This window comes from Brassica napus, chromosome C8 (genome assembly GCF_020379485.1).
Source record: "Brassica napus cultivar Da-Ae chromosome C8, Da-Ae, whole genome shotgun sequence".
Lineage (NCBI taxonomy): Eukaryota > Viridiplantae > Streptophyta > Magnoliopsida > Brassicales > Brassicaceae > Brassica > Brassica napus.
In genome coordinates, this window is record NC_063451.1 from 25260071 (window position 1) to 25285101 (window position 25031).

The following is a 25031-nucleotide window of genomic DNA, read 5'->3' on the forward strand; positions in this document are numbered from 1 at the left end:
GAGAGAGAGAAGAAGAGAGAGAGAGAGAAAGGTGATCTTATGTAGCTCCGGTGATGGTGGGTTTTAGGGCCGATGATGCTTCCGGTCTCCAAGCGCCTTCAATCTGCATCGATGGAGCTTCTTCGAGTCATTATAAGAAGTTTGAAAACTCACTTTCCACCGAAGAAGAAGATATAGTTTTCGCCATGAGTTCTTCATAGTTTTGCCTATATGTATTTGTTCACATTATCATACATTTTGGAGTTGTAGGTTTCAATATATCTTTAACTGACTTCTATTTTTCTTATTTGCAGAAGATGAGTTGATGGTGAAGAAGAGAAATTTCCATCTTTTGTCGCTTGTTGGTGATAAAGATGCAGAACAAGAAGTGTGATTGGTGTTTTTTTTCTATCTATTTTTGGAATTCGCATCTTTGATTTGGTGTCGTTTTTATTTAATTTGGGATTCAGAAAACTAAAGCATTTGTTATGAACTTATGAGTTATAATTTTGGATTCAACAACTAAAGTATTGTTTATTTTAAAAATGTTTGGAGTCTAACAAAAATAAATAAACTAGTGTTTTGATCCAACTAAAATCTTTAACTAACAAGGGTATTGCCTTATCCAGTTCAATCCTCGACTAAACTCACTTACTGATGTGTCATGAAACTGATAAAGCGTCCTGAATAATGTCTTGAAGCGTTCAGGAGCCATATGTTTTGTTTGTAATTCTATGTCCCGTGGTCCGATCCGCAAAAGCCTACATGTTTTGCGGTATGGGTTTTGTCAGCCATTTTGAAGATCGCAGCCCGCGCGGACCTGACCCGCCGTGACACGCTTAAGACGAGCCCGCTACGGTAGGACAGGGACGGGAGAACCTGTGTGACATTCCTATAAGGAAGGATCCAAGTAGCTCCGACAACTAATCAAAAATTCCGACACTAAACCAAACCCGGATCCGACCCGGAAATAACAGACAACTCGTCCTCACGATCTCCATCTCCAGTTCAGTTTCCACCAAAAGAGAGCGAGAGAGAAAGATCTCAGAGAGACAAACCAAGATGTCGCTGAGGCCGAGCACACGCGCGGAGCTGAGGAAGAAGATATACAAGACAGGTGTTGACGCCGATGAAGCTAGGCGGAGGAGAGAGGACAACCTCGTGGAGATCAGAAAAAACAAACGCGAGGACAGTCTCCTCAAGAAACGCCGAAGAGGATGATGCTCAGCAGCAGCAGCAGCCTCTCGGAGCTGGTCTCGACGCCCTCCAGAGCGCTGCCGCCGTTGAGAAACGAGTAAGTCGCTGATCTGAATCTTTAGTTTCATTTGGATCACAGAATTTAATTTATTACTGATGGATCTTTGTTTTTCTTATTGAAAGAGTGAGATTTTGATTGTAATTGCCCTTTAATTATAGATCTCAGCTTTATGACAACACATCTGATCATGTAGTAAACTCATCTACTGTTTATGTTCTGTTTTGACAGCTAGAAGGTATCCCAATGATGGTACAAGGTGTTTATTATGATGATCCCCAAGCTCAGCTAGAAGCCACACTCAATTAGAAAGTTATTATCTATAGGTATGTTGACCATTTTATTTTAATTCTCCTTTCAGAATGTTATTATGTGTGTAATGATGGTAGTTTTGTAATTTGATGAGCAGAGCGCAGTCCTCCGATAGATGAAGTGATCAAAGCTGGTGTTATCCCACGTTTTGTTGAGTTTCTTGGAAGGCAAGACCACCCACAACTTCAGGTATGTCTTATTAATGTCACCTTAGAGATTTAAGAATGGTCTGGTGGGCTTACTTTAAAATTCTTTTTCAGTTTGAGCTGCGTGGGCTTTGACCAACGTTGCCTCAGGAACATCAGATCATACTCGGGTTGTGATTGAACATGGGGCGGTACCTATCTTCGTTGAGCTTCTTAGCTCTGCTAGTGATGACGTTCGAGAGCAGGTTTGCCACTAACTAGCTGTAGATAATTGTGGTTCCCATTGTGCAGATTAGTAGATCACAAAGAGGTTTGATGCAGCCTTGGGGCCCTCAAGTCCAAGTTCTCTGGCCACATTTTTTTGTTTTTTTTTCTTTTCTTTTGATCTAATATATATTATTGTATATTTTTATTATGTAATTATAGTCAGCTAGGGGCTTCTCTGTAGTTCTAAAAGCTAAAATATTAACGTTTTCTTATAAACTTTTATCCGTTGTAGGCAGTGTGGGCCTTGGGGAATGTTGCTGGAGACTCGCCAAACTGCAGGAACCTTGTCTCAGCTGTGGTGCTCTTATACCATTGCTGTCTCAGTTAAACGAAAATTCAAAGTTATCCATGCTAAGGAATGCTACATGGACCTTGTCCAACTTTTGTCGTGGGAAACCACCAACACCTTTTGAAGAGGTAGTTGCTAAACCGTTAATTTGTCTGTACAGTCTTATTTTATGGGGCAAATTTTTTAATATATGTTTGGTTGGCATGATGTTTGATATTTATATGTTCCAGGTGAAGCCTGCCCTGCCAGTTCTTCGGCAGCTTATCTATCTAAATGATGAAGAAGTTCTCACAGATGCCTGCTGGGCTCTCTCCTACCTTTCAGATGGCCCCAATGATAAGATTCAGGCTGTGATCCAGGCTGGTGTCTGTCCACGACTTGTGGAGCTTCTGAGGTTAGATTCTTATTGCTATATTAGTTGGTCTTTTCAACAATGGTGTTGACATCTTCAAATTGTGATGTTTTTAATACCTCTTAGAAACTGAGTGTTAGTGTACTGACTAATATATATATTTCTTCAAGTCATCCATCACCTACGGTTCTCATTCCTGCACTTCGAACTGTTGGGAACATTGTAACTGGTGATGACTCTCAGACACAGGTATGATCTGTGAAGAATGTTTCTATATAATGTTTTGGTTGTTTGTTTAACATTTGACTGCAACTATTTGTTTTGCTTTCCAGTTATAATTGATAGTGGCGTACTTCCACACCTTTATAATTTACTTACGCAAAATCACAAGAAGAGTATCAAAAAAGAAGCTTGTTGGACTATCTCAAATATCACTGCTGGGAACCAAGCTCAGATAGAGGTATGAGTTTTTTTTCTGCTATAATTAGCATTTCAATAATGCTATTTCATTTCTGATTCTGTAAAAAGTTATATTGAATATGTTCAAGTTGTGTTTACTCTCTTCTCTAGCAAATTTTATATTGTAGTTTTTCAGAAAGACAATTTTTAATCATTTATATTGTTTAAACAATATAGGCTGTGGTTGGTGCTGGATTAGTACTTCCTCTTGTGCACTTGCTCCAGAACGCTGAGTTCGATATAAAGAAGGAAGCTGCCTGGGCCATTTCCAATGCCACATCAGGAGGGTCTCATGAGCAGATTCAGTAAGTCGTCTCTAACTGACTTACACTTCATAGTGTTCACTCTTACATGTTCTATACCATCATGCAGATATTTGGTGAACCAAGGCTGCATCAAACCTATTTGTGATCTACTGATCTGCCCTGACCCTAGGATTGTGACAGTGTGCCTCGAAGGTCTTGAAAACATTCTCAAGATCAGTGAGGCTGACAAGGAGATGGGACTAAACGGTGGGGTGAATCTCTATGCTCAGATAATAGAAGAGTCCGATGGACTAGACAAAATCGAAAACCTTCAGTCCCATGACAACAACGAGATATATGAGAAGGCTGTTAAGATCTTGGAGAGATATGGGCTGAAGAAGAAGATGAAGAGCAGATTCTGACAGACGGTGGGAACGAGAATCCACAACAGGGATTCAGTTTCGGTAATAACCAGCCAGCTGCTCCTCCTGGTGGATTTAAGTTTGGCTAAAAAAAAAACGTATAGAACAAATTGATATCGTGAGTTTGGGGGAAGTGTGAGATTATTTTTTGCAACTGTTATTTGATATTGGCAGGGTTTGAGTTTGAGGTTTTGAGTACTGGTTCAAAACGGCTTTTCGTTTTTTTTTTAATTTGTCTGATTCATTCTGAGTTTGTTTGTATCTTAATATCTTAAAAGTCTGGGATAAAGTTGTGGTTACTGGTTTAGGAAATGATCACTTTTGTATTTGTCACTTCTCTCTTTGTTTGTTATTATAATTTTAAAAACTTACTCGCCAGAGTGCAAATACAAGAAATGTTATTTGATTGTGTTTTACTTGTGTTTTCAGTGGGAAAGTAAACGCACATAAACCGAATTGCCTAAACCAAAATCTTAAACCGGAATCTGAATATAAAATCAGTATCCAATTAAACCGAAATGCTTTTCTAATTTTAAGTATCAAACACCTTTGAAAGATCTTGAAATTACACAACATTGCTCATCAACTTGTTAATGCCATGAGAGACATAGCTAAACTAGAACAGAGAGATTCAGCTTCAACTGATCTTTTTCAGCTCTAGAAACTCAGATGCTGCTCATCAGTTTTGTCCCTTCTTCTGTTTGCTCTCAGGGACTAGAGGCTTGATGGCGAGTTTAGGCTTTGTGCTGACTAGCTTATGTGGGAGCACTGACACAGCAGCTACATAGGAGCCATTTGGTATTCTAGAAGCGGTAAGAGTTCCACCATAACACATAACTGCACATTATTTTCACACAAATCTTCAGAATTTTATAAACATGTAACAAGGTTTTGAGTTCTTGACTATATGTAAATTATTACCTCCGGAGATTGAGATCCACAACTGAATCTGGTACAATGGCTTTCACTCCGGCCGCCACGGTTTCAAAGCATTTAGTGCGGTCCAGCAAAGGACATTGGTCTAGAACCTCTGATGCTTTTTGAATCTTTCCTTTTGCCTCCTCCACACCTCTTCGATTATACCCAGCTGCAAACTATATGGTTGTATATGGTTAAGAACCATTTCCATGAAATCTAACAATATCAACTTGTTTTTTTTTTTTACCTTCACTGGTGTTGATAGTGTGTTTGTTTATCATCTACAAACCGCTGAACAAGCTTCGATACTGTCTCCTGAAGTTCTTTCTCTGTCAAAGCACAAGTAGCTTGTACAGGGAATATCGATGGCACCAGCTGCATCATTCAAATCATAAAGTACTAATTTCGTCAGTGATCAAAAGCTCCTAGCAGAGTGAGACAGTCAACACATAGACTTCAATCAAATGATATTTCACTAACTAACATTTCACCAAATGAGTTTATGCATAAGAAGATAATAAGAAGACTTACACTGGCGCCTTCAGAGCTCCAGATTTCACACACTGGAAGACTCTCGACACTATATCTGTAGTATCCGTAGAGTTGTCAACAGGGAAAGTAAAAAGAAGCAAGCCACTCTTGTCAGCTTAACCAATGACATGAGAGACTTATGTTCTTCATTGACACTTTCTTTGGCCGGTTTGAGATCCTCAGCATTCAGATTCTCACCTAAAGAAAGGCACCAAAAATTAAATAAAAAAAAGAAAAGACAAACCAGTGACTATACTCTTCAAAAGTCACTGTTTCTTCTGTCTCTGTGCACAAAGTTTTGGTCTTTTAGATTCATCAGAAGACTTCAAAACTTCACCTAAGGGCAACAGCACCTTTCCAAGGATGGACATGGCCTCTTTGGTAGCACTCTTCTCTCTTTCTGATAAGCTCACAACAGATAAGACCATTGAGGGAACAAGCAATCAATAAAGAAAAGAGGGAAAACAAATCATAATGATGCTGCAGGTGACGAGGAAGCCGGAATGAGAATGATGAAGCAGAGAAGAGGGAGCTGTGTAGTCGAACCGAGGGATGCTTATGACGCTCGCGTGTTGCTCCCATGGCGCCATTGTTCAGCTTCCTCTTTCTTTCTCTCTTTTCGCCAACAGGGGTCTCCTCAATTGCTCTTCCAACATCCTTCACTACTTCTTCTGCAGCAGCCATTGTTTTGTTACTCTCTATGAGCTGCGGAGAGTCTTATCTCAAAAGACGAAACTCCGAATCGATTTATCTACCCACTTCTCTCTATCTGTGTGGTTTGGTCTGAAGAAACTCAAAGCCTTGACCTTTAGCAGTTTGATGTGATGGTCGGCTGAAACGCACCTTTAAAGTTTAAACAGCAAAAAAACCCTGAAACTCTCTCAACCATTGGATTAAAGCGGTTTGGAAGTGCGATTGCGTTTTTAACAGTGCGTTTGATAGATCTGCTGAAACTCTCTCCCACTATCTTTTTCGTTTAAGTTCGATTAAGCGGTTGGAAAGTGAGATTGCGTCCTGAACGCGACTTTCATTAAGACAACGCACCTCAAAGCAGCTAAAACTAAACCCTGAAGTCTTAAGAGGTCAAATCGATCTACTCAAAGAGTCTGTGCTCTGGGGAGAGGAGGAGGAGAGATGCAAGTACTTGCGCGGAATCTAGCTCAGAGAGTCTCAAGAAGCCAGGTATGCTCTCAATTCATCTTTCTCGATGGTTATTGTCTTCTTGTTATTTCGCGTTTGAAGATTGATCTTCTAAACCATAAAGTTTCATCCTTTGAATGAAAGTAATTGACTTTTTAGAAAATTTACATAAGCCTGAGACTTTATTGTGTTCATCTCTGTGTGCTCTGTTCATTTATCTACACTACAACTTCGAAAACATATACATTTGCTAGCTAAGAGACACTTTGTTTATGAAATGGTGAATGAAAGTAATCAACTTTTAATCAAATTTACAGAAAGCCTGAGACTTTATTGCAGAAAGTACTTATTGTTGTGTTTCATCTCTGTATCCTGTTCTTATCCACACTACATGTTCAAAAGTATAGACATTTGCTTTAGGCTAAGAGTCACTTTGTTACGAAATGATGTGTTCTTCAGGTCATCAGTCGCTATGCATATTCAACTCAACGGGTCAGAGACATTGGTCAGCCAACTCCAGCATCTCATCCTCATGTAACTATCTTCTACTCTATTTTGCAAAATGCTTTATTATGCTCTCTGATGGTTCCCCTCTTCTGCATCAGTTAATGGCCGAAGGAGAGGTCACACCAGAATAAGAATAGAGGAATACATTGGTAGAAGGAAGAAACTTGCTGAGCTTCTTCCTCAGAACAGCTTAGCCATCGTTTCTTCAGCTCCTATGAAGATGATGACAGACGTTGTTCCATATACGTTCAGACAAGAGGCTGATTATTTGTATCTAACTGGCTGCCAGCCAACGGGGTGGCGTGGCTGTTTTAAGCAGTGAACCGGTTTATGCATGTTCATGCCGGAATCAACTCCTAATGTATGGTTAATTTATATTGTTTTAGTACATGAATTTCGTTATAGAGGACTGTTGGTGATTTAGAAGAGTTGGTTTGTGGTTTTAGGACATTGCTTGGCAAGGAGAAGTAGCTGGAGTTGATGCAGCGTCAAGAGTTTTCAAGGCGGAACAAGCATATCCTATAAAGCAAATTACCAGAGGTAACTTATATATTTAAGTGTCAGCTCTTGTAAAATGTTTATTTATATGTTCTTTGAATGTACAGATCTTTCAGACATGATAAGAAGTTCTTCCAAAGTGTTTCACAATGATCATCAACGGCCTCACAAAAATACACAAACTTGGATGAGTTTAAAAAGTCAGCATCACTTGGCAAAGTGAAGTCTCTTTCAAGTTTTACTCATGAGCTGAGGTTGATTAAATCACCTGCAGAGCTCAAATTGATGAGAGAGTCTGCTTCTATTGCCTGCCAGGTACTCCTGTGTGACAACTGTGTTTATACACTTGAGACAATAGCTATTTAGACAATGAGCTTTTTTTATCTCAGGGTCTTCTGAAAACAATGCTACATTCGAAAGGGTATCCTGATGAAGGCATTTGGTAGCCAAAGTTGAGTATGAGTGTCGGATAGAGGTGCTCAGCGAATGGCGTAAGTCTCCTCTACATGTCTATCTACTCCATGAATAAATTAAATAAGTACTCCTTATTCCTAATGAGAAGAATGTTTTCATTTTTTTTTATTCCTTAGATTCAATCCTGTAGTTGGTGGCGGTTCTAATGCTAGTGTGATCCACTATTCACGTAATGATCAGCGAGTAAGTTTGACGAAATTCTACTCAATTTACTAATACAGAGATGTGTTCTTGAAGCCAACATATATAAATACATCTGTGCAGATAAAAGATGGTGATCTTGTCTTGTTGACATGGGCTGTGAGTTACATGGTTATGTTAGTGATCTTACTCGGACATGGCCACCTGCGGAAAATTCAGTTCTCTTCAGGTTTTATTTATCAAGAAACTCATTCTTCGAGCTCTTTTCTCATTGAAGATAAAAACATTGATGATACTTGTGGTTTTTTACAGGAAGAGCTATATGATCTTATACTTGAGACAACAAACAAAGAGTCCATAAAGCTATGCAAGCCTGGTACAACCATCCGTCAGCTAAACACATATTCGGTATATAAAACTTATCTTCAACTGTGCTGGAGATGTATGAAACACACAAACAGTTTTGCCAAAATGTGAAATAAATTCATATAGAAATCTGAATTACAAATATTTTCATAAGCTTATATGGACCAGAGATGTCATATATAATCACAAAGACCCATCAGCGTTAAACTTAAGAGGTTTATTTGCCAACAAAATGCTATTTGAACTCAGATGATGCTTTGTGGTTTTGCAGACCGATATGTTGTGCGATGGACTGATGAAGATGGGGATCTTAAAGAATCGTAGACTGATCACCAGCTGAATCCAACATCCATAGGTATGCAATGTTGAACCTCGATCACGTTAACTTATTGGTTTGTTCATCCAATCATAAATTTGCATGTTTGGACGAGGAAACCAAAACAATTAATTAAGTTTGGTTAACGTGCTGGTGCATACAACCTTGTTTAATTGTCTGCCATGTGCTGTTAAACATGCAACGAAAAAAAAAAACACAAATGTTATCTAACAAAGTTCTCTTTTTGATGGATAAAAAAAAGGTCACTACCTTGGGATGGATGTGCATGATTCTTCTTCTGTAGGATATGACCGCCCTTTGGTACCCGGTTCTGTAAGTAAATCTAACTCTCTTTACATGTTCACCTGTTAACTTGCCCTCATCCTGCATTAATAAACTAAACTATTTGGACAGGTGATCACAATTGAGCCAGGAGTCTACATTCCATCTTCATTCAACTGCTCTGAAGGTATAACATTGCTGTCTTCAAACTCTTTATGCAACAACTTCATGTAAGAGATTGTGGTTATGTAGATCCGTGAGATTAAACTGCAAATTAACCACAGGACATGCCATGATCTATCAGATAAGAAATCTTTGGTTATGTGAATTGCTTAAATAATTCTTGATAAATTTGCAGATTCCAAGGGATAGGGATAAGGATTGAGGATGAAGTTCTGATCACTGAGACAGCCACGAGGTGCTAACAGGGTCAATGCCTAAGGAGATCAACATATAGAGACGTTATTGAATAATCACTGCCATGAAAACGCTGCTCAGAGCTTCGCAGTTCTCTTCCTAAGTTTAAAGGTTACAGTTGAGCTGTTACTTAGAAACAATATATTTTAGATGTTATGAATAATGATAAAATTTGAATAATATTATGATGATTGATTTGATTGACTGGACCAAGTTTATAGCGAACAGTACCAAGTCATCAAGTTTCAAGATAGTAAGGTGACAAATCACAATCAGTAAGTTAGACGTTGGAACTCTTGTAATTATGTGAACTACAATGTTTACTTGAATTCTAAAGATATTATTCAATTCGATTTATACCAAAAATAATTGAGGACACAACGGTTACTGGTTAGCTGTTGAAGAAAAGGTGAGTTGATAGGCCCTGCATTACACGCAGAGGGCCATGCATGCACCATCTATCATATAACAAGTAACACAAATAATTGCTATACTATTGTCTGATGATGATTACTATAGTCACCCATAGACCTGCCCAACCATGTCCATTAATGCTTTCTCCATGTACCGCATACCACACAACCTATATATAACAAGGTTAAGTCGCCTCTTACACAACACACAACTTCAGCTTTGAGGTAAAGCGTAAACTTTAAAAGAAAAACAGAACAGAGATGGGTTTGGTCACAGAGGAGGTGAGAGCTAAGGCAGAGAAGTACACCGGAGATGAGATATGCCGAGAGAAAACAAAAGTCTTCCTCAAGGAAATATCTATGCCCAATGGCTTACTACCGTTGAAGGACATTGAAGAGGTTGGGTACGACAGAGAGTCAGGTGTTGTGTGGCTGAAGCAGAAACAGAGCATCACCCACAAGTTCGAAACGATCGATAAGCTTGTCTCCTACGGAACCGAGGTCACTGCCGTTGTCCAGACGGGTAAGATCAAGAAGCTCACTGGAGTCAAGGCCAAGGAGCTTCTCATCTGGGTCAGTGTCAGTGAGATCTATACAGAGGAGAAAGAGAAGATCACGTTCAAGTCACAACCACACTGTCCAGGACTTTCCCTGTCCCAGCTTTATTGTCCCAGAGGAAGTGGAACCTGCCAAGGAAGAACCTGTCAAGGAGAAGAGCAGTGAAGCCGCCGAGGTTACGGAGGCTGTTGCAGTCAAGGAGGCCTAATCAAGCCGAGAGTTAGTAGTGTTTCTCACTGCTCTTACGCTCATGTATTACCTACCACTCGTTTCTGCTTCTTTTACTACCTGTAATAAGATGTCACCAACATCCTCCTGTTATACAAAAAAATACCGAAATTATCTATAAACTACATTAAGCTGGTTATGTATGTGACTTCAAGAACACTGGAAACATATTAGCAAGCCAAAGTGAAAGCTACATCGAGATCTTTTCAAAATGTTTTACAACCTCAAAAAGTTTCCCTCACGTGTTAAATCGTGTGCATACCCACTTACATGGCGTAATGCTTATTCTTTACTATGTATAGCCAACATCGTTCATATGCACTGCTACACTGGCTATAGTTACTTACCGCTGCTCGATAAGAAGTTACAGCGTAGCTTCACTCTATATTTCAATTACATTGATTGAGGTTTTGAATCATTTTCTTTCAAGTAATTGCTCAACTGAAATATTGATCGAGGTTTTGAATCATTTTCTTTCACGTAGTTGCTCAACTGAATTCATCAGACGAGGATCTTGAAGATGAAGGTTGCATCGAAATCATAAAGAAACGTAAATTTCTGAAGCTAAACATACGCCATAGGAGATACAAAAATGTTATATAGGGTAAAATCGAAAATGTCAAAAATGTTAAAAGAGAATATAATAAACCTCTTTCTTAATCCCTTGCAAATATTATATTGGTAAAACGAATCAGTAAAAAAAACATGGTGTGGCTTATGGCAAATCTTCTTTATACACTGCCTTTTGCTCACTAAAACATGTTCTTCTTTTCAGACAAGGGTAAAGGCAGATTGTACCGTGGACTGGAACCGTGATGCGATTGTCTGTGAGGCAAACTGCTGAAACTGTTCTTTGCATCTGCCAACAAATAAAAAGTGTTAAGTCTAATGATCTATAGCCCATTTGACTATTATAAGGGCTATACTGGAATGGATCTTACCTTTCTTGCACTTTGTGAAGCCGATGATATTAGCCGCGTTAAGGGACAAGCAAACGCCGACAACAAGCAGATAGTCGGCCTGAAACCTTATCAGTGAAAATATCCCAAGGACTAACCACGCAGCTGCCTGAAGATAGGAAACAACAAAAACAAGATTCAGCTGCGGTAAAAGACAGCATAATGTTTTCACAAGTTTGTAATGCTGACGCTAGAACACATAACCCATTGCTACACCATCTCAAGGCTCATTCTTACTCTCTATAGGTCGCCTTGTAATGCAACTGAGCCTATAGGTTTTAAGCTACCAACTATTAGTCAATCTGATAATGCAGGATCATAGGATATACTAATGCAATTTCAACATGCACAATAACAGTGGTCAACTTTTAGTCCCCCAGATTACTTCTCCCTAATCTCCCTATTTTGCAAGTGTATGGGGTGATTGACTCAATGTCAATTGCCACTAACTCAGAAGGAGAATCGTTTGTCACAAACTCATAGATAAAAACTCATTTAAACGTTAGCTTGTGGTGGGATGAGAGAAGTCAGCGATCTATATATGGTTAGTGTGGGATACTAAAAGACAGCTTCGAAATTCGTCTCACCGTTTGCCAAACATTTGCTTCATCATTAGGGTCATGTTCATTCTTTCCTATTCTCTACTTCTACTCCTCCACTAAAGTTCCGGTGAGTGAAAAGTGACAAGCTCATAGGCAAGTAAGCATAGATAGGAACAACTAGTTGAAACAATTTGGGGTCGTGTTCATTATTGCCCCGTTCTTACTACTAATCCTAATGCTCCACAAAAGTTTCAGGTGCATTGCAAACAGGTTTAAGCGATAAGCTACAAACTGTAGTCAAAGATAGGAACTACTCACTGCAAGGTAAAGCGTCCACCAGAAAAGCCAGGAGTCTTTCTTGTTCATCCGAGCCAAGGACTGATACACAGACAACGAAATAAATGAGGTAAAAACTAGTAAGAATTTTTTGCTTAATGAATAAAGTAAAAAGTAAAAGCATTAAGCAAAAAAGAGAGGGCTAACCTCATGGTCAAGAGACTCAACTTCCAGACACTTTCACCCAAGTCATTGATCTCGTTCCACCACCTGAGACCAACAAGTATACGCCCACTCACATTCTTAACCACCAGAAGTCAAGTGCCGCGAGAAGAACAGTCACCACAAAGATAATAACAAAGCTGTTGAAGAAGAGAGCCGAGAGAATGTAAAACGCCAACGCAGCACCCTGCCCCCAAAAACAAACTTGTTACCATTCTCCACCTCACTTATAAAAAAAAGTCTAAAAAGACTCATACTCAGGCTCATCATACCTTGAAGAGAACATGGAAGAGACACGTCTTCGGATTCGCATAGTTTTCAACTGGTGGCTGCATTGAATTAACAACGAGAATAATCACATCTGAGTCTAATTAAACCGATTCTTAACATAGCATTTCTATCTAGCTCAAGCCTTCCAATTCTAATGTCTACACACACATTCTCCTCCGAGACGAATTCGAAGAGCACAGATCTAACACAATCACGTCCAGATCGAGCAGCTAATCGAGCTTAATCAAGAATCGGATAAGCAATCTAGCTCAGAAATTAATCATTCACCTGGTTAGGATCCATCTTTCGAAGTATCCGAATGTATCAACCCCGACGCCGATCAGAAGAGGGAATCCTAATACTGATCTTCCCTCCGAGAAAATTATCTTCGTTCGGTACCAGCAGATCTTCAAACTCTTGCGCGTGTTTCTTAGCGTTTTAATTCTAATCTATAGGCCCAAGTGAGTGTCCTTTATAGCCCATTAGGCCCAATATAAAAGGTTGGGTTAAGAATCTAGTACAAATATCAATGCCTTAACACACACGTAACAAGATTTCACTAATGTCAAACCCTAAAAAGAGACCTAACATAGTTTGTTTTTCTTCTTGCTTCACCATCTGGCTGAAAATCTAGTATAGATATAGGTTCCTTAGTACGCACATAAAGATCTAACACTTTCAAACCCTAAAAACAGAATTAGTACAAACTGTCTTTTCACCTACATTTTGGCTACAATATCTCGTTTTCAGGTACATTGTTCACAAACAATAATTGTTGTGTGTTGATGATTGCCATAGTCACCCAAACCTGCTCAACCATGCCCATTAATGCATTTTACATGCACCGTATACCACACAACCTATATATAACAAGGTTAAGTCGCCTCTTATCAAACACACAACTTCAGCCTTGAGGTAAAGCTTAAAACTAAAAAAACAGGAGCGGATGGGTTTGGTCACACAGGAGGTGAGAGCTAAGGCAGAGAAGTAACACCGGAGATGAGATATGCCGAAGAGAAGACAAAAGTCTTCCTCAAGGAAGGAAATTCTATGCCTAATGCTTTATACCGTTGAAGGACATTGAAGAGGTAGAAATGGAGAATCTTATGTAACTTGATTTGTCTGTACAGTCTTATATATGGGTCAAAAAAATTTAATTACAGGTTTGGTTGCGTTCCTCACGTTATTCAAGCATGATGTTTGATATTTATATGTTCCAGGTTAAGCCTGCCGCCAGTTCTTCGGCAACTTATCTATCTAAATGATGAAGATGTTCTCACAGATGCTGCTGGGCTCTATCTTACCTTTCAGATGGCCCCAATGATAGATCCAAGCTGTGATCCAGGCTGGTGTTTGTCCACTACTTGTGGAGCTTCTGAGGTTAGCTCAAATTTTTTATATATTGATATACATAGCTGGTCTTGTAGTTGGTCTTCAGATTCTTATCCCCAACAATGGGTTTGACATTTTCAAATTTGTGATGTTTTTAAACCTCTTAGAAATTGAGTGTTAGTGTACTGACTAATATATTATATATATATATATATATAATATATTTCTTCAAAGGATCCATCACCTACGGTTCTCATTCCTGCGACATTTGAACTAGTGGAGAACATTGTTTTTTTTTTTTTTTTTTTTTTTTTTTATGTTTTTTTTTTATTTTTTCTAACGGGTGATGACTCCAGAAATGGTATGATCTCTTAAGAATTTTTTACAAGAATCCTTTGATGAAAAGCCAACATTTTGACAGCAGCTGCTCAAAATGTTAAACAAAACAATCAAACATTATATAGAAACATTCTTCACAGATCATACCAGTGTCTGAGAGTCATCACCAGTTACAATGTTCCCAACAGTTCGAAGCGCAGGAATGCGAGAACCGTAGGTGATGGATGACTTGAAGAAATATATATATATATATATATATATATATATATATTAGTCAGTACACTAACACTCAATTTCTAAGAGGTATTAAAAAACATCACAAATTTGAAAATGTCAAACACCATTGTTGGGGGATAAGAATCTGAAGAACAAAACTACAAGACCAGCTAATATAGCAATAATATAGCAAAATTGAGCTAACCTCAGAAGCTCCACAAGTAGTGGACAAACACCAGCCTGGATCACAGCTTGGATCTATCATTGGGGCCATCTGAAAGGTAAGATAGAGCCCAGCAGGCATCTGTGAGAACTCTTCATCATTTAGATAGATAAGTTGCCGAAGAACTGGCAGGGCAGGCTTAACCTGGAACATATAAATATCAAACATCATGCTTGAATAACGGTGAGGAAACGCACCAAACATGTAATTAAATTTTTTGACCCATAATATAAGACTGTACAGACAAATCAAGTTACATAAGATTCTCCAGTTCTACCTCTTCAATGTCCTTCAACGGTAGTAAACCATTAGGCATAGATATTTCCTTGAGGAAGACTTTTGTCTTCTCTCGGCATATCTCATCTCCGGTGTACTTCTCTGCCTTAGCTCTCACCTCCTGTGTGACCAAACCATCTCTGCTCTTTTTTTTAGTTTAAGCTTTACCTCAAAGCTGAAGTTGGTGTGTTGTGATAAGAGGCGACTTAACCTTGTTATATATAGGTTGTGTGTATACGGTGCATGTAAAATGCATTAATGGGCATGGTTGAGCAGGTTATGGGTGACTATGGCAATCATCAACACACAACAATTATTGTTGTGAACAATGTAACCTGAAAACGAGATATTGTAGCCAAAAATGTAGGTGAAAAGACAGTTTGTACTAGATTCTGTTTTTTTAGGGTTTGAAAGTGTTAGATCTTTATGTGCGTACTAAGGAACCTATATCTATACTAGATTTTCAGCCAGATGGTGAAAAGCAAGAAAAGAAAAACAAACTATGTTAGGTCTCTTTTAGGTTGACATTAGTGAAATCTTGTTACGTGTGTGTTAAGGCATTGATATTTGTACTAGATTCTTAACCCAACCTTTTATATTGGGCCTAATGGGCTATAAAGGACACTCACTTGGGCCTATAGATTAGAATTAAAACGCTAAGAAAACACGCGCAAGAGTTTGAAGATCTGCTGGTACCGAACGAAGATAATTTTCTCGGAGGGAAGATCAGTATTAGGATTCCATCTCTGATCGGCGTCGGGGTTGATACATTCGGATACTTCGAAAGATGGATCCTAACCAGGTGAATGATTAATTCTGAGCTAGATTGCTTATCCGATTCTTGATTAAGCTCGATTAGCTGCTCGATCTGGACGTGATTGTGTTAGATCTGTGCTCTTCGAATTCGTCTCGGAGGAGAATGTGTGTGTAGACATTAAATTGGAAGGCTTGAGCTAGATAGAAATGCTATGTTAAGAATCGGTTTAATTAGACTCAGATGTGATTATTCTCGTTGTTAATTCAATGCAGCCACCAGTTGAAAACTATGCGAATCCGAAGAGTGTCTCTTCCATGTTCTCTTCAAGGTATGATGAGCCTGAGTATGAGTCTTTTTAGACTTTTTTTATAAGTGAGGTGGAGAATGGTAACAAGTTTGTTTTGGGGGCAGGGTGCTGCGTTGGCGTTTTACATTCTCTCGGCTCTCTTCTCAACAGCTTTGTTATTATCTTTGTGGTGACTGTTCTTCTCGCGGCACTTGACTTCTGGGTGGTTAAGAATGTGAGTGGGCGTATACTTGTTGGTCTCAGGTGGTGGAAACGAGATCAATGACTTGGGTGAAAGTGTCTGGAAGTTTGAGTCTCTTGACCAGGAGGTTAGCCCTCTCTTTTTGCTTAATGCTTTTACTTTTTACTTTATTCATTAAGCAAAAAATTCTTACTAGTTTTACCTCATTTATTTCGTTTGTCTGTGTATCAGTCCTGGCTCGGATGAACAGAAAGACTCCTGGTTTTCTGGTGGACGCTTTACCTTGCAGTGAGTAGTTCCTATCTTTGACTACAGTTTGTAGCTTATCGCTTAACCTGTTTGCAATGCACCTGAAACTTTTGTGGAGCATTAGGATTAGTAGTAAGAACGGGCAATAATGAACACGACCCCAAATGTTTCAACTAGTTGTTCCTATCTATGCTTACTTGCCTATGAGCTTGTCACTTTTCACTCACCGGAACTTTAGTGGAGGAGTAGAAGTAAGAATAGGAAAGAATGAACATGACCCTAATGATGAAGCAAATGTTTTGCAAACGGTGAGACGAATTTCGAAGCTGTCTTTTAGTATCCCACACTAACCTATATAGATCGCTGACTTCTCTCATCCCCACCACAAGCTAACGTTTAAATGAGTTTTTATCTATGAGTTTGTGACAAACGATTCTCCTTCTGAGTTAGTGGCAATTGACATTTGAGTCAATCACCCGCATACACATTGCAAAATAGGGAGATTAGGGAGAAGTAATCTGGGGGACTAAAAGTTGACCACTGTTATTGTGCATGTTGAAATTGCATTAGTATAATCTATGATCCTGCATATCAGATTGACTAATAGTTGGTAGCTTAAAACCCTATAGGCTCAGTTGCATTACAAGGCGACCTATAGAGAGTAAGAATGAGCCTTGAGATGGTGGTAGCAATGGGTTTAGTGTTCTAGCGTCAGCAATTACAAACTTGTGAAAACATTATGCTGTCTTTTACCGCAGCTGAATCTTGTTTTTTGTTTGTCCTATCTTCAGGCAGCTGCGTGGTTAGTCTTGGGATATTTTCACTGATAAGGTTTCAGGCCGACTATCTGCTTTTGTTGTCGGCGTTTGCTTGTCCCTTAACGCGGCTAATATCATCGGCTTCACAAAGTGCAAGAAAGGTAAGATCCATTCCAGTATAGCCCTTATAATAGTCAAATGGGCTATAGATCATTAGACTTAACACTTTTTATTTGTTGGCAGATGAAAAGAAGAACAGTTTCAGCAGTTTGCCTCACAGACAATCGCATCACGGTTCCAGTCCACGGTACAATCTGCCTTTACCCTTGTCTGAAAAGAAGAACATGTTTTAGTGAGCAAAAGCAGTGTATAAAGAAGATTTGCCATAAGCCACACCATGTTTTTTTTACTGATTCGTTTTACCAATAAATATTTTGCAAGGGATTAAGAAAGAGGTTTATTATATTCTCTTTTACATGTATTTGACATTTTCGATTTTACCCTATATAACATTTTTGTATCTCCTATGGCGTATGTTTAGCTTCAGAAAATTTACGTTTCTTTATGATTTCGATGCACCTCATCTTCAAGATCCTCGTCTGATGAATTCAGTTGAGCAACTACGTGAAAGAAAATGATTCAAAACCTCGATCAATATTTCAGTTGAGCAATTACTTGAAAGAAAATGATTCAAAACCTCAATCAATGTAATTGAAATATAGAGTGAAGCTACGCTGTAACTTCTTATCGAGCAGCGGGTAAGTAACTATAGCCAGTGCATATGAACGATGTTGCTATACATAGTAAAGAATAAGCAGTACGCCATGTAAGTGGGTATGCACACGATTTAACACGTGAGGGAAACTTTTTGAGGTTGTAAAACATTTTGAAAAGATCTCGATGTAGCTTTCACTTTGGCTTGCTAATATGTTTCCAGTGTTCTTGAAGTCACATACATAACCAGCTTTAATGTAGTTATAGATAATTTCGGTATTTTTTTGTATACAGGAGGATGTTGGTGACATCTTATTACAGGTAGTAAAAGAAGCAGAAACGAGTGGTAGTAATACATGAGCGTAAGAGCAGTGAGAAACACTACTAACTCTCGGCTTGATTAGGCCTCCTTGACTGCAACAGCCTCCGTAACCTCGGCGGCTTCACTGCTCTTCTCCTTGACAGGTTCTTCCTTGGCAGGTTCCACTTCCTCTGGGACAATAAAAGCTGGGACAGGGAAAGTCCTGGACAGTGTGGTTGGTGACTTGAACGTGATCTTCTCTTTCTCCTCTGTATAGATCTCACTGACACTGACCCAGATGAGAAGCTCCTTGGCCTTGACTCCAGTGAGCTTCTTGATCTTACCCGTCTGGACAACGGCAGTGACCTCGGTTCCGTAGGAGACAAGCTTATCGATCGTTTCGAACTTGTGGGTGATGCTCTGTTTCTGCTTCAGCCACACAACACCTGACTCTCTGTCGTACCCAACCTCTTCAATGTCCTTCAACGGTAGTAAGCCATTGGGCATAGATATTTCCTTGAGGAAGACTTTTGTTTTCTCTCGGCATATCTCATCTCCGGTGTACTTCTCTGCCTTAGCTCTCACCTCCTCTGTGACCAAACCCATCTCTGTTCTGTTTTCTTTTAAAGTTTACGCTTTACCTCAAAGCTGAAGTTGTGTGTTGTGGTAAGAGGCGACTTAACCTTGTTATATATAGGTTGTGTGGTATGTCGGTACATGGAGAAAGCATTAATGGACATGGTTGGGCAGGTCTATGGGTGACTATAGTAATCATCATCAGACAATAGTGATAGCAATTATTGTTGTTACTTGTTATATGATAGATGGTGCATGCATGGCCCTCTGCGTGTAAATGCAGGGCCTATCAACTCACCTTTTCTTCAACAGCTAACCAGTAACCGTTGTGTCCTCAATTATTTTGGTATAAATCGAATTGAATAATATCTTTAGAATTCAAGTAAACATTGTAGTTCACATAATTACAAGAGTTCCAACGTCTAACTTACTGATTGTGATTGTCACCTTACTATCTTGAAACTTGATGACTTGGTACTGTTTCGCTATAAACTTGGTCCAGTCAAATCAAATCAAATCATCATTATATTATTTCAAATTTTATCATTATTCATAACATCTAAAATATATTGTTTCTAAGTAACAGCTCAACTGTAACCTTTAAACTTAGGAAGAGAAACTGGCGAAGCTCTGAGCAGCGTTTTCATGGCAGTGATTATTCAATAACGTCTCTATATGTTTGATCTCCTTAGGCATTGACCCTGTTAGCACCTCGTGGCCTGTCTCAGTGATCAGAACTTCATCCTCAATCCTTATCCCTATCCCTTGGAATCTGCAAATTTATCAAGAATTATTTAAGCAATTTCACATAACCAAAGATTTCTTATCTGATAGATCATGGCATGTCCTGTGGTTAATTTGCAGTTTAATCTCACGGATCTACATAACACAATCTCTTACATGAAGTTGTTGCATTAAAGAGTTTGAAAGACAGCAATGTTATACCTTTCAGAGCAGTTGAATGAAGATGGAATGTAGACTCCTGGCTCAATTGTGATCACCTGTCCAAATAGTTTAGTTATTAATGCAGGATGAGGGCAAGTTAACAAGGTGAACATGTAATAAGAGTTTAGATTACTTACAGAACCGGGGTACCAAAGGGCGGTCATATCCTACAGAAGAAGAATCATGCACATCCATCCCAAGTAGTGACCTTTTTTTTATCCATCAAAAAGAGAACTTTGTTAGATAACATTTTGTGTTTTTTTTTTTTCGTTGCATGTTTAACAGCACAATGGCAGACAATTAAACAAGGTTGTATGCACCAGCACGTTAACCAAACTTAATTAATTGTTTTGGTTTCCTCGTCCAAACATGCAAATTTATGATTGGATGAACAAACCAATAAGTTAACGTGATCGAGGTTTCAACATTGCATACCTATGGATGTTGGATTCAGCTGGTGATACAGTCTACGATTCTTTAAGATCCCCATCTTCATCAGTCCATCGCACACATATCGGTCTGCAAAACCACAAAGCATCATCTGAGTTCAAATAGCATTTTGTTGGCAAATAAACCTCTTTAAGTTTAACGCTGATGGGTCTTTGTGATTATATATGACATCTCTGGTCCATATAAGCTTATGAAAATATTTGTAATTCAGATTTCTATATGAATTTATTTCACATTTTGGCAAAACTGTTTTGTGTGTTTCATACATCTCCAGCACAGTTGAAGATAAGTTTTATATACCGAATATGTGTTTAGCTGACGGATGGGTTGTACCAGGCTTGCATAGCTTTATGGACTCTTTGTTTGTCTCAAGTATAGATCATATAGCTCTTCCTGTAAAAACCACAAGTATCATCAATGTTTTTATCTTCAATGAGAAAAGAGCTCGAAGAATGAGTTTCTTGATAAATAAAAACCTGAAGAAGAGAACTGAATTTTCCGCAAGGTGGCCATGTCCGAGTAAGATCACTACATAACCATGTAACTCACAGCCCATGTCCAACAAGACAAGATCACCATCTTTTATCTGCACAGATGTATTTATATATGTTGGCTTCAAGAACACATCTCTGTATTAGTAAATTGAGTAGAATTTCGTCAAACTTACTCGCTGATCATTACGTGAATAGTGGATCACACTAGCATTAGAACCGCCACCAACTACAGGATTGAATCTAAGGAATAAAAAAATGAAAACATTCTTCTCATTAGGAATAAGGAGTACTTATTTAATTTATTCATGGAGTAGATAGACATGTAGAGGAGACTTACGCCATTCGCTGAGCACCTCTTATCCGACACTCATACTCAACTTTGGCTACCAAGATGCCTTCATCAGGATACCCTTTCGAATGTAGCATTGTTTTCAGAAGACCCTGAGAATAAAAAAAGCTCATTGTCTAAATAGCTATTGTCTCAAGTGTATAAACACAGTTGTCACACAGGAGTACCTGGCAGGCAATAGAAGCAGACTCTCTCATCAATTTGAGCTCTGCAGGTGATTAATCAACCTCAGCTCATGAGTAAAACTTGAAAGAGACTTCACTTTGCCAAGTGATGCTGACTTTTTAAACTCATCCAAGTTTGTGTATTTTTGTGAGGCCGTTTGATCATTGTGAAACACTTTGGAAGAACTTCTTATCATGTCTGAAAGAATCTGTACATTCAAAGAACATATAAATAAAACATTTTACAAGAGCTGACACTTAAATATATAAGTTACCTCTGGTAATTTGCTTATAGGATATGCTTGTTCCGCCTTGAAAACCTTTGACGCTGCATCAACTCCAGCTACTTCTCCTTGCCAAGCAATGTCCTAAAACCACAAACCAACTCTTCTAAATCACCAAACAGTCTCTATAACGAAATTCATGTACTAAAACAGATAAATTAACCATACATTAGGAGTTGATTCCGGCATGAACATGCCTAAACCGTGTTCACTGCTTAAAACAGCCACGCCACCCGGTTGCTGGGCAGCCAGTTAGATACAAATAATCAGCCTCTTGTCTGAACGTATATGGAACAACGTCTGTCATCATCTTCATAGGAGCTGAAGAAACGATGGCTAAGCTGTTCTGAGGAAGAAGCTCAGCAAGTTTCTTCCTTCTACCAATGTATTCCTCTATTCTTATTCCTGGTGTGACCTCTCCTTCGGCCATTAACTGATGCAGAGAGGGGAACCATCAGAGAGCATAATAAAAGCATTTGCAAATAGAGTAGAAGATAGTTACATGAGGATGAGATGCTGGAGTTGGCTGACCAATGTCTCTGACCCGTTGAGTTGAATATGCATAGCGACTGATGACCTGAAGAAACATCATTTCGTAAACAAAGTGACTCTTAGCCTAAAAGCAAATGTCTATACTTTTGAACATGTAGTGTGGATAAAGAACAGGATACAGAGATGAAACACAAACAATAAGTACTTTCTGCAAATAAAGTCTCAGGCTTTCTGTAAATTTGATTAAAAGTTGATTACTTTCATTCACCATTTCATAAACAAAGTGTCTCTTAGCTAGCAAATGTATATGTTTTCGAAGTTGTAGTGTAGATAAATGAACAGAGCACACAGAGATGAAACACAATAAAGTCTCAGGCTTTATGTAAATTTTCTAAAAAGTCAATTACTTTCATTCAAAGGATGAAACTTTATGGTTTAGAAGATCAATCTTCAAACGCGAAATAACAAAGAAGACAATAACCATCGAGAAAGAATGAATTGAGAGCATACCTGGCTTCTTGAGACTCTCTGAGCTAGATTCCGCGCAGTACTTGCATCTCTCCTCCTCCTCTCCCCAGAGACACAGACTCTTTGAGTAGATCGATTTGACCTCTTAAGACTTCAGGGTTTTAGTTTTAGCTGCTTTGAGGTGCGTTGTCTTAATGAAAAGTCGCGTTTCAGGACGCAATCTCACTTTCCAAACCGCTTAATCGAACTTAAACGAAAAAGATAGTGGAGAGAGTTTCAGCAGATCTATCAAAACGCACTGTTAAGAAAACGCAATCGCACTTTCCAAACCGCTTAATCCAATGGTTGAGAGAGTTTCAGGGTTTTAGCTGTTTAAACTTTAAAGGTGCGTTCAGCCGACCCATCACATCAAACTGCTAAAGGTCAAGGCTTTGAGTTTCTTCAGACCAAACCACACAGAATAGAGAGAAGGGGTAGATAAATCGATTCGGAGTTTCGTCCTTTTGAGATAAGACTCTCCGCAGCTCATAGAGAGTAACAAAACAATGGCTGCTGCAGAAGAAGTAGTGAAGGATGTTGGAAGAGCAATTGAGGAGACCCTGTTGGCGAAAAGAGAGAAAGAGAAGAGGAAGCTGAAACAATGGCGCCATGGGAGCAACACGCGAGCGTCATATAACATCCCTCGGTTCGACTACACAGCTCCCTCTTCTCTGCTTCATCATTCTCATTCCGGCTTCCTCGTCACCTGCAGCATCAGTATGATTTGTTTTCCCTCTTTTCTTTATTGATTGCTTGTTTCCCTCAATGGTCTTATCTGTTGTGAGCTTATCAGAAAGAGAGAAGAGTGCTACCAAGAGGCCATGTCCATCCTTGGAAAGGTGCTGTTGCCCTTAGGTGAAGTTTTGAAGTCTTCTGATGAATCTAAAAGACCAAACTTTGTGCACAAGAGACAGAAGAAACAGGTGACTTTTGAAGAGTATAGTCACTGGTTTGTCTTCTTTTTTTTTTTTTTTTTAATTTTTTTGGTGCCTTTCTTTAGGTGAGAATCTGAATGCTGAGGATCTCAACCGGCCAAAGAAAGTGTCAATGAAGAACATAAGTCTCTCATGTCATTGGTTAAGCTGACAAAGAGTGGCTTGCTTCTTTTTACTTCCCTGTTGACAACTCTACGGATACTACAGATATAGTGTCGAGAGTCTTCCAGTGTGTGAAATCTGGAGCTCTGAAGGCGCCAGTGTAAGTCTTCTTATTATCTTCTTATGCATAAACTCATTTGGTGAAATGTTAGTTAGTGAAATATCATTTGTTTGAAGTCTATGTTGTTGACTGTCTCACTCTGCTAGAGCTTTTGATCACTGACGAAATTAGTACTTTATGATTTGAATGATGCAGCTGGTGCCATCGGATATTCCTGTACAAGCTACTTGTGCTTTGACAGAGAAAGAACTTCAGGAGACAGTATCGAAGCTTGTTCAGCGGTTTGTAGATGATAAACAAAACACACTATCAACACCAGTGAAGGTAAAAAAAAAAAAACAAGTTGATATTGTTAGATTTCATGGAAATGGTTCTTAACCATATACCAACCATATAGTTTGCAGCTGGGTATAATCGAAGAGGTGTGGAGGAGGCAAAAGGAAAGATTCAAAAAGCATCAGAGGTTCTAGACCAATGTCCTTTGCTGGACCGCACTAAATGCTTTGAAACCGTGGCGGCCGGAGTGAAAGCCATTGTACCAGATTCAGTTGTGGATCTCAAATCCCGGAGGTAATAATTTACATATAGTCAAGAACTCAAAACCTTGTTACATGTTTATAAAATTCTGAAGATTGTGGTGAAAATAATGTGCAGTTATGTGTTATGGTGGAACTCTTACCGCTTTCTAGAATACCAAATGGCTCCTATGTAGTAGCTGCTGTGTCAGTGCTCCCACATAAGCTAGTCAGCACAAAAGCCTAAAACGCCATCAAGCCTCTAGTCCCTGAGAGCAAACAGAAGAAAGGGACAAAACTGATGAGCAGCATCTGAGTTTCTAGAGCTGAAAAAGATCAGTTGAAGCTGAATCTCTCTGTTCTAGTTTAGCTATGTCTCTCATGGCATTAACAAGTTTGATGAGCAATGTTGTGTAATTTCAAGATCTTTCAAAGGTGTTTGATACTTAAAATTAGAAAAGCATTTCGGTTTAATTGGATACTGATTTTATATTCAGATTCCGGTTTAAGAATTTTGGTTTAGGCAATTCGGTTTATGTGCGTTTACTTTCCCACTGAAAACACAAGTAAAACACAATCAAATAACATTTCTTGTATTTGCCACTTGGCGAGTAAAGTTTTTAAAATTATAATAACAAACAAAGAGAGAAGTGACAAATA

General features: G+C 38.9%; 3 protein-coding genes and 7 pseudogenes across 3 annotated transcripts; 5 read left to right on the forward strand and 5 right to left on the reverse strand.

Moving 5' to 3' along the window:
* The first annotated feature begins 982 nt into the window (after positions 1–982).
* LOC125591678 lies at positions 983–3869 on the forward strand (annotated as a pseudogene).
* Positions 3870–4405: 536 nt separating this feature from the next.
* Positions 4406–5859, reverse strand: LOC125591928 (annotated as a pseudogene).
* A 379-nt stretch (positions 5860–6238) lies between these two features.
* LOC125575322 lies at positions 6239–9466 on the forward strand (annotated as a pseudogene).
* Positions 9467–9923: 457 nt separating this feature from the next.
* LOC125591679 lies at positions 9924–10640 on the forward strand. The gene is given in 3 exon segments (XM_048766290.1): positions 9924–10354; positions 10357–10383; positions 10386–10640. Coding segments are annotated over 3 exon segments (501 nt in total). The 5' UTR covers positions 9924–9990; the 3' UTR covers positions 10496–10640.
* Positions 10641–11165: 525 nt separating this feature from the next.
* On the reverse strand, positions 11166–12849 carry LOC106453159 (annotated as a pseudogene).
* A 3072-nt stretch (positions 12850–15921) lies between these two features.
* On the forward strand, positions 15922–17775 carry LOC125591929 (annotated as a pseudogene).
* A 604-nt stretch (positions 17776–18379) lies between these two features.
* On the reverse strand, positions 18380–19102 carry LOC106453161. The gene has a single exon (XM_013895416.3). The coding sequence runs from the start codon at positions 19041–19043 to the stop codon at positions 18537–18539; it is 507 nt and encodes a 168-aa protein (XP_013750870.1). The 5' UTR covers positions 19044–19102; the 3' UTR covers positions 18380–18536.
* Positions 19103–19453: 351 nt separating this feature from the next.
* On the reverse strand, positions 19454–20166 carry LOC125591680 (intermediate cleaving peptidase 55, mitochondrial-like). The gene is made up of 3 exons (XM_048766291.1): positions 20096–20166; positions 19959–20014; positions 19454–19785 (listed from the first exon to the last, which is right to left on the reverse strand). Exons 1-3 carry the CDS (start codon positions 20120–20122, stop codon positions 19620–19622), a joined length of 249 nt encoding a protein of 82 aa, XP_048622248.1. The 5' UTR covers positions 20123–20166; the 3' UTR covers positions 19454–19619.
* A 590-nt stretch (positions 20167–20756) lies between these two features.
* On the reverse strand, positions 20757–23063 carry LOC125591931 (annotated as a pseudogene).
* A 456-nt stretch (positions 23064–23519) lies between these two features.
* On the forward strand, positions 23520–24867 carry LOC125591932 (annotated as a pseudogene).
* The last annotated feature ends 164 nt before the right edge of the window (positions 24868–25031 follow it).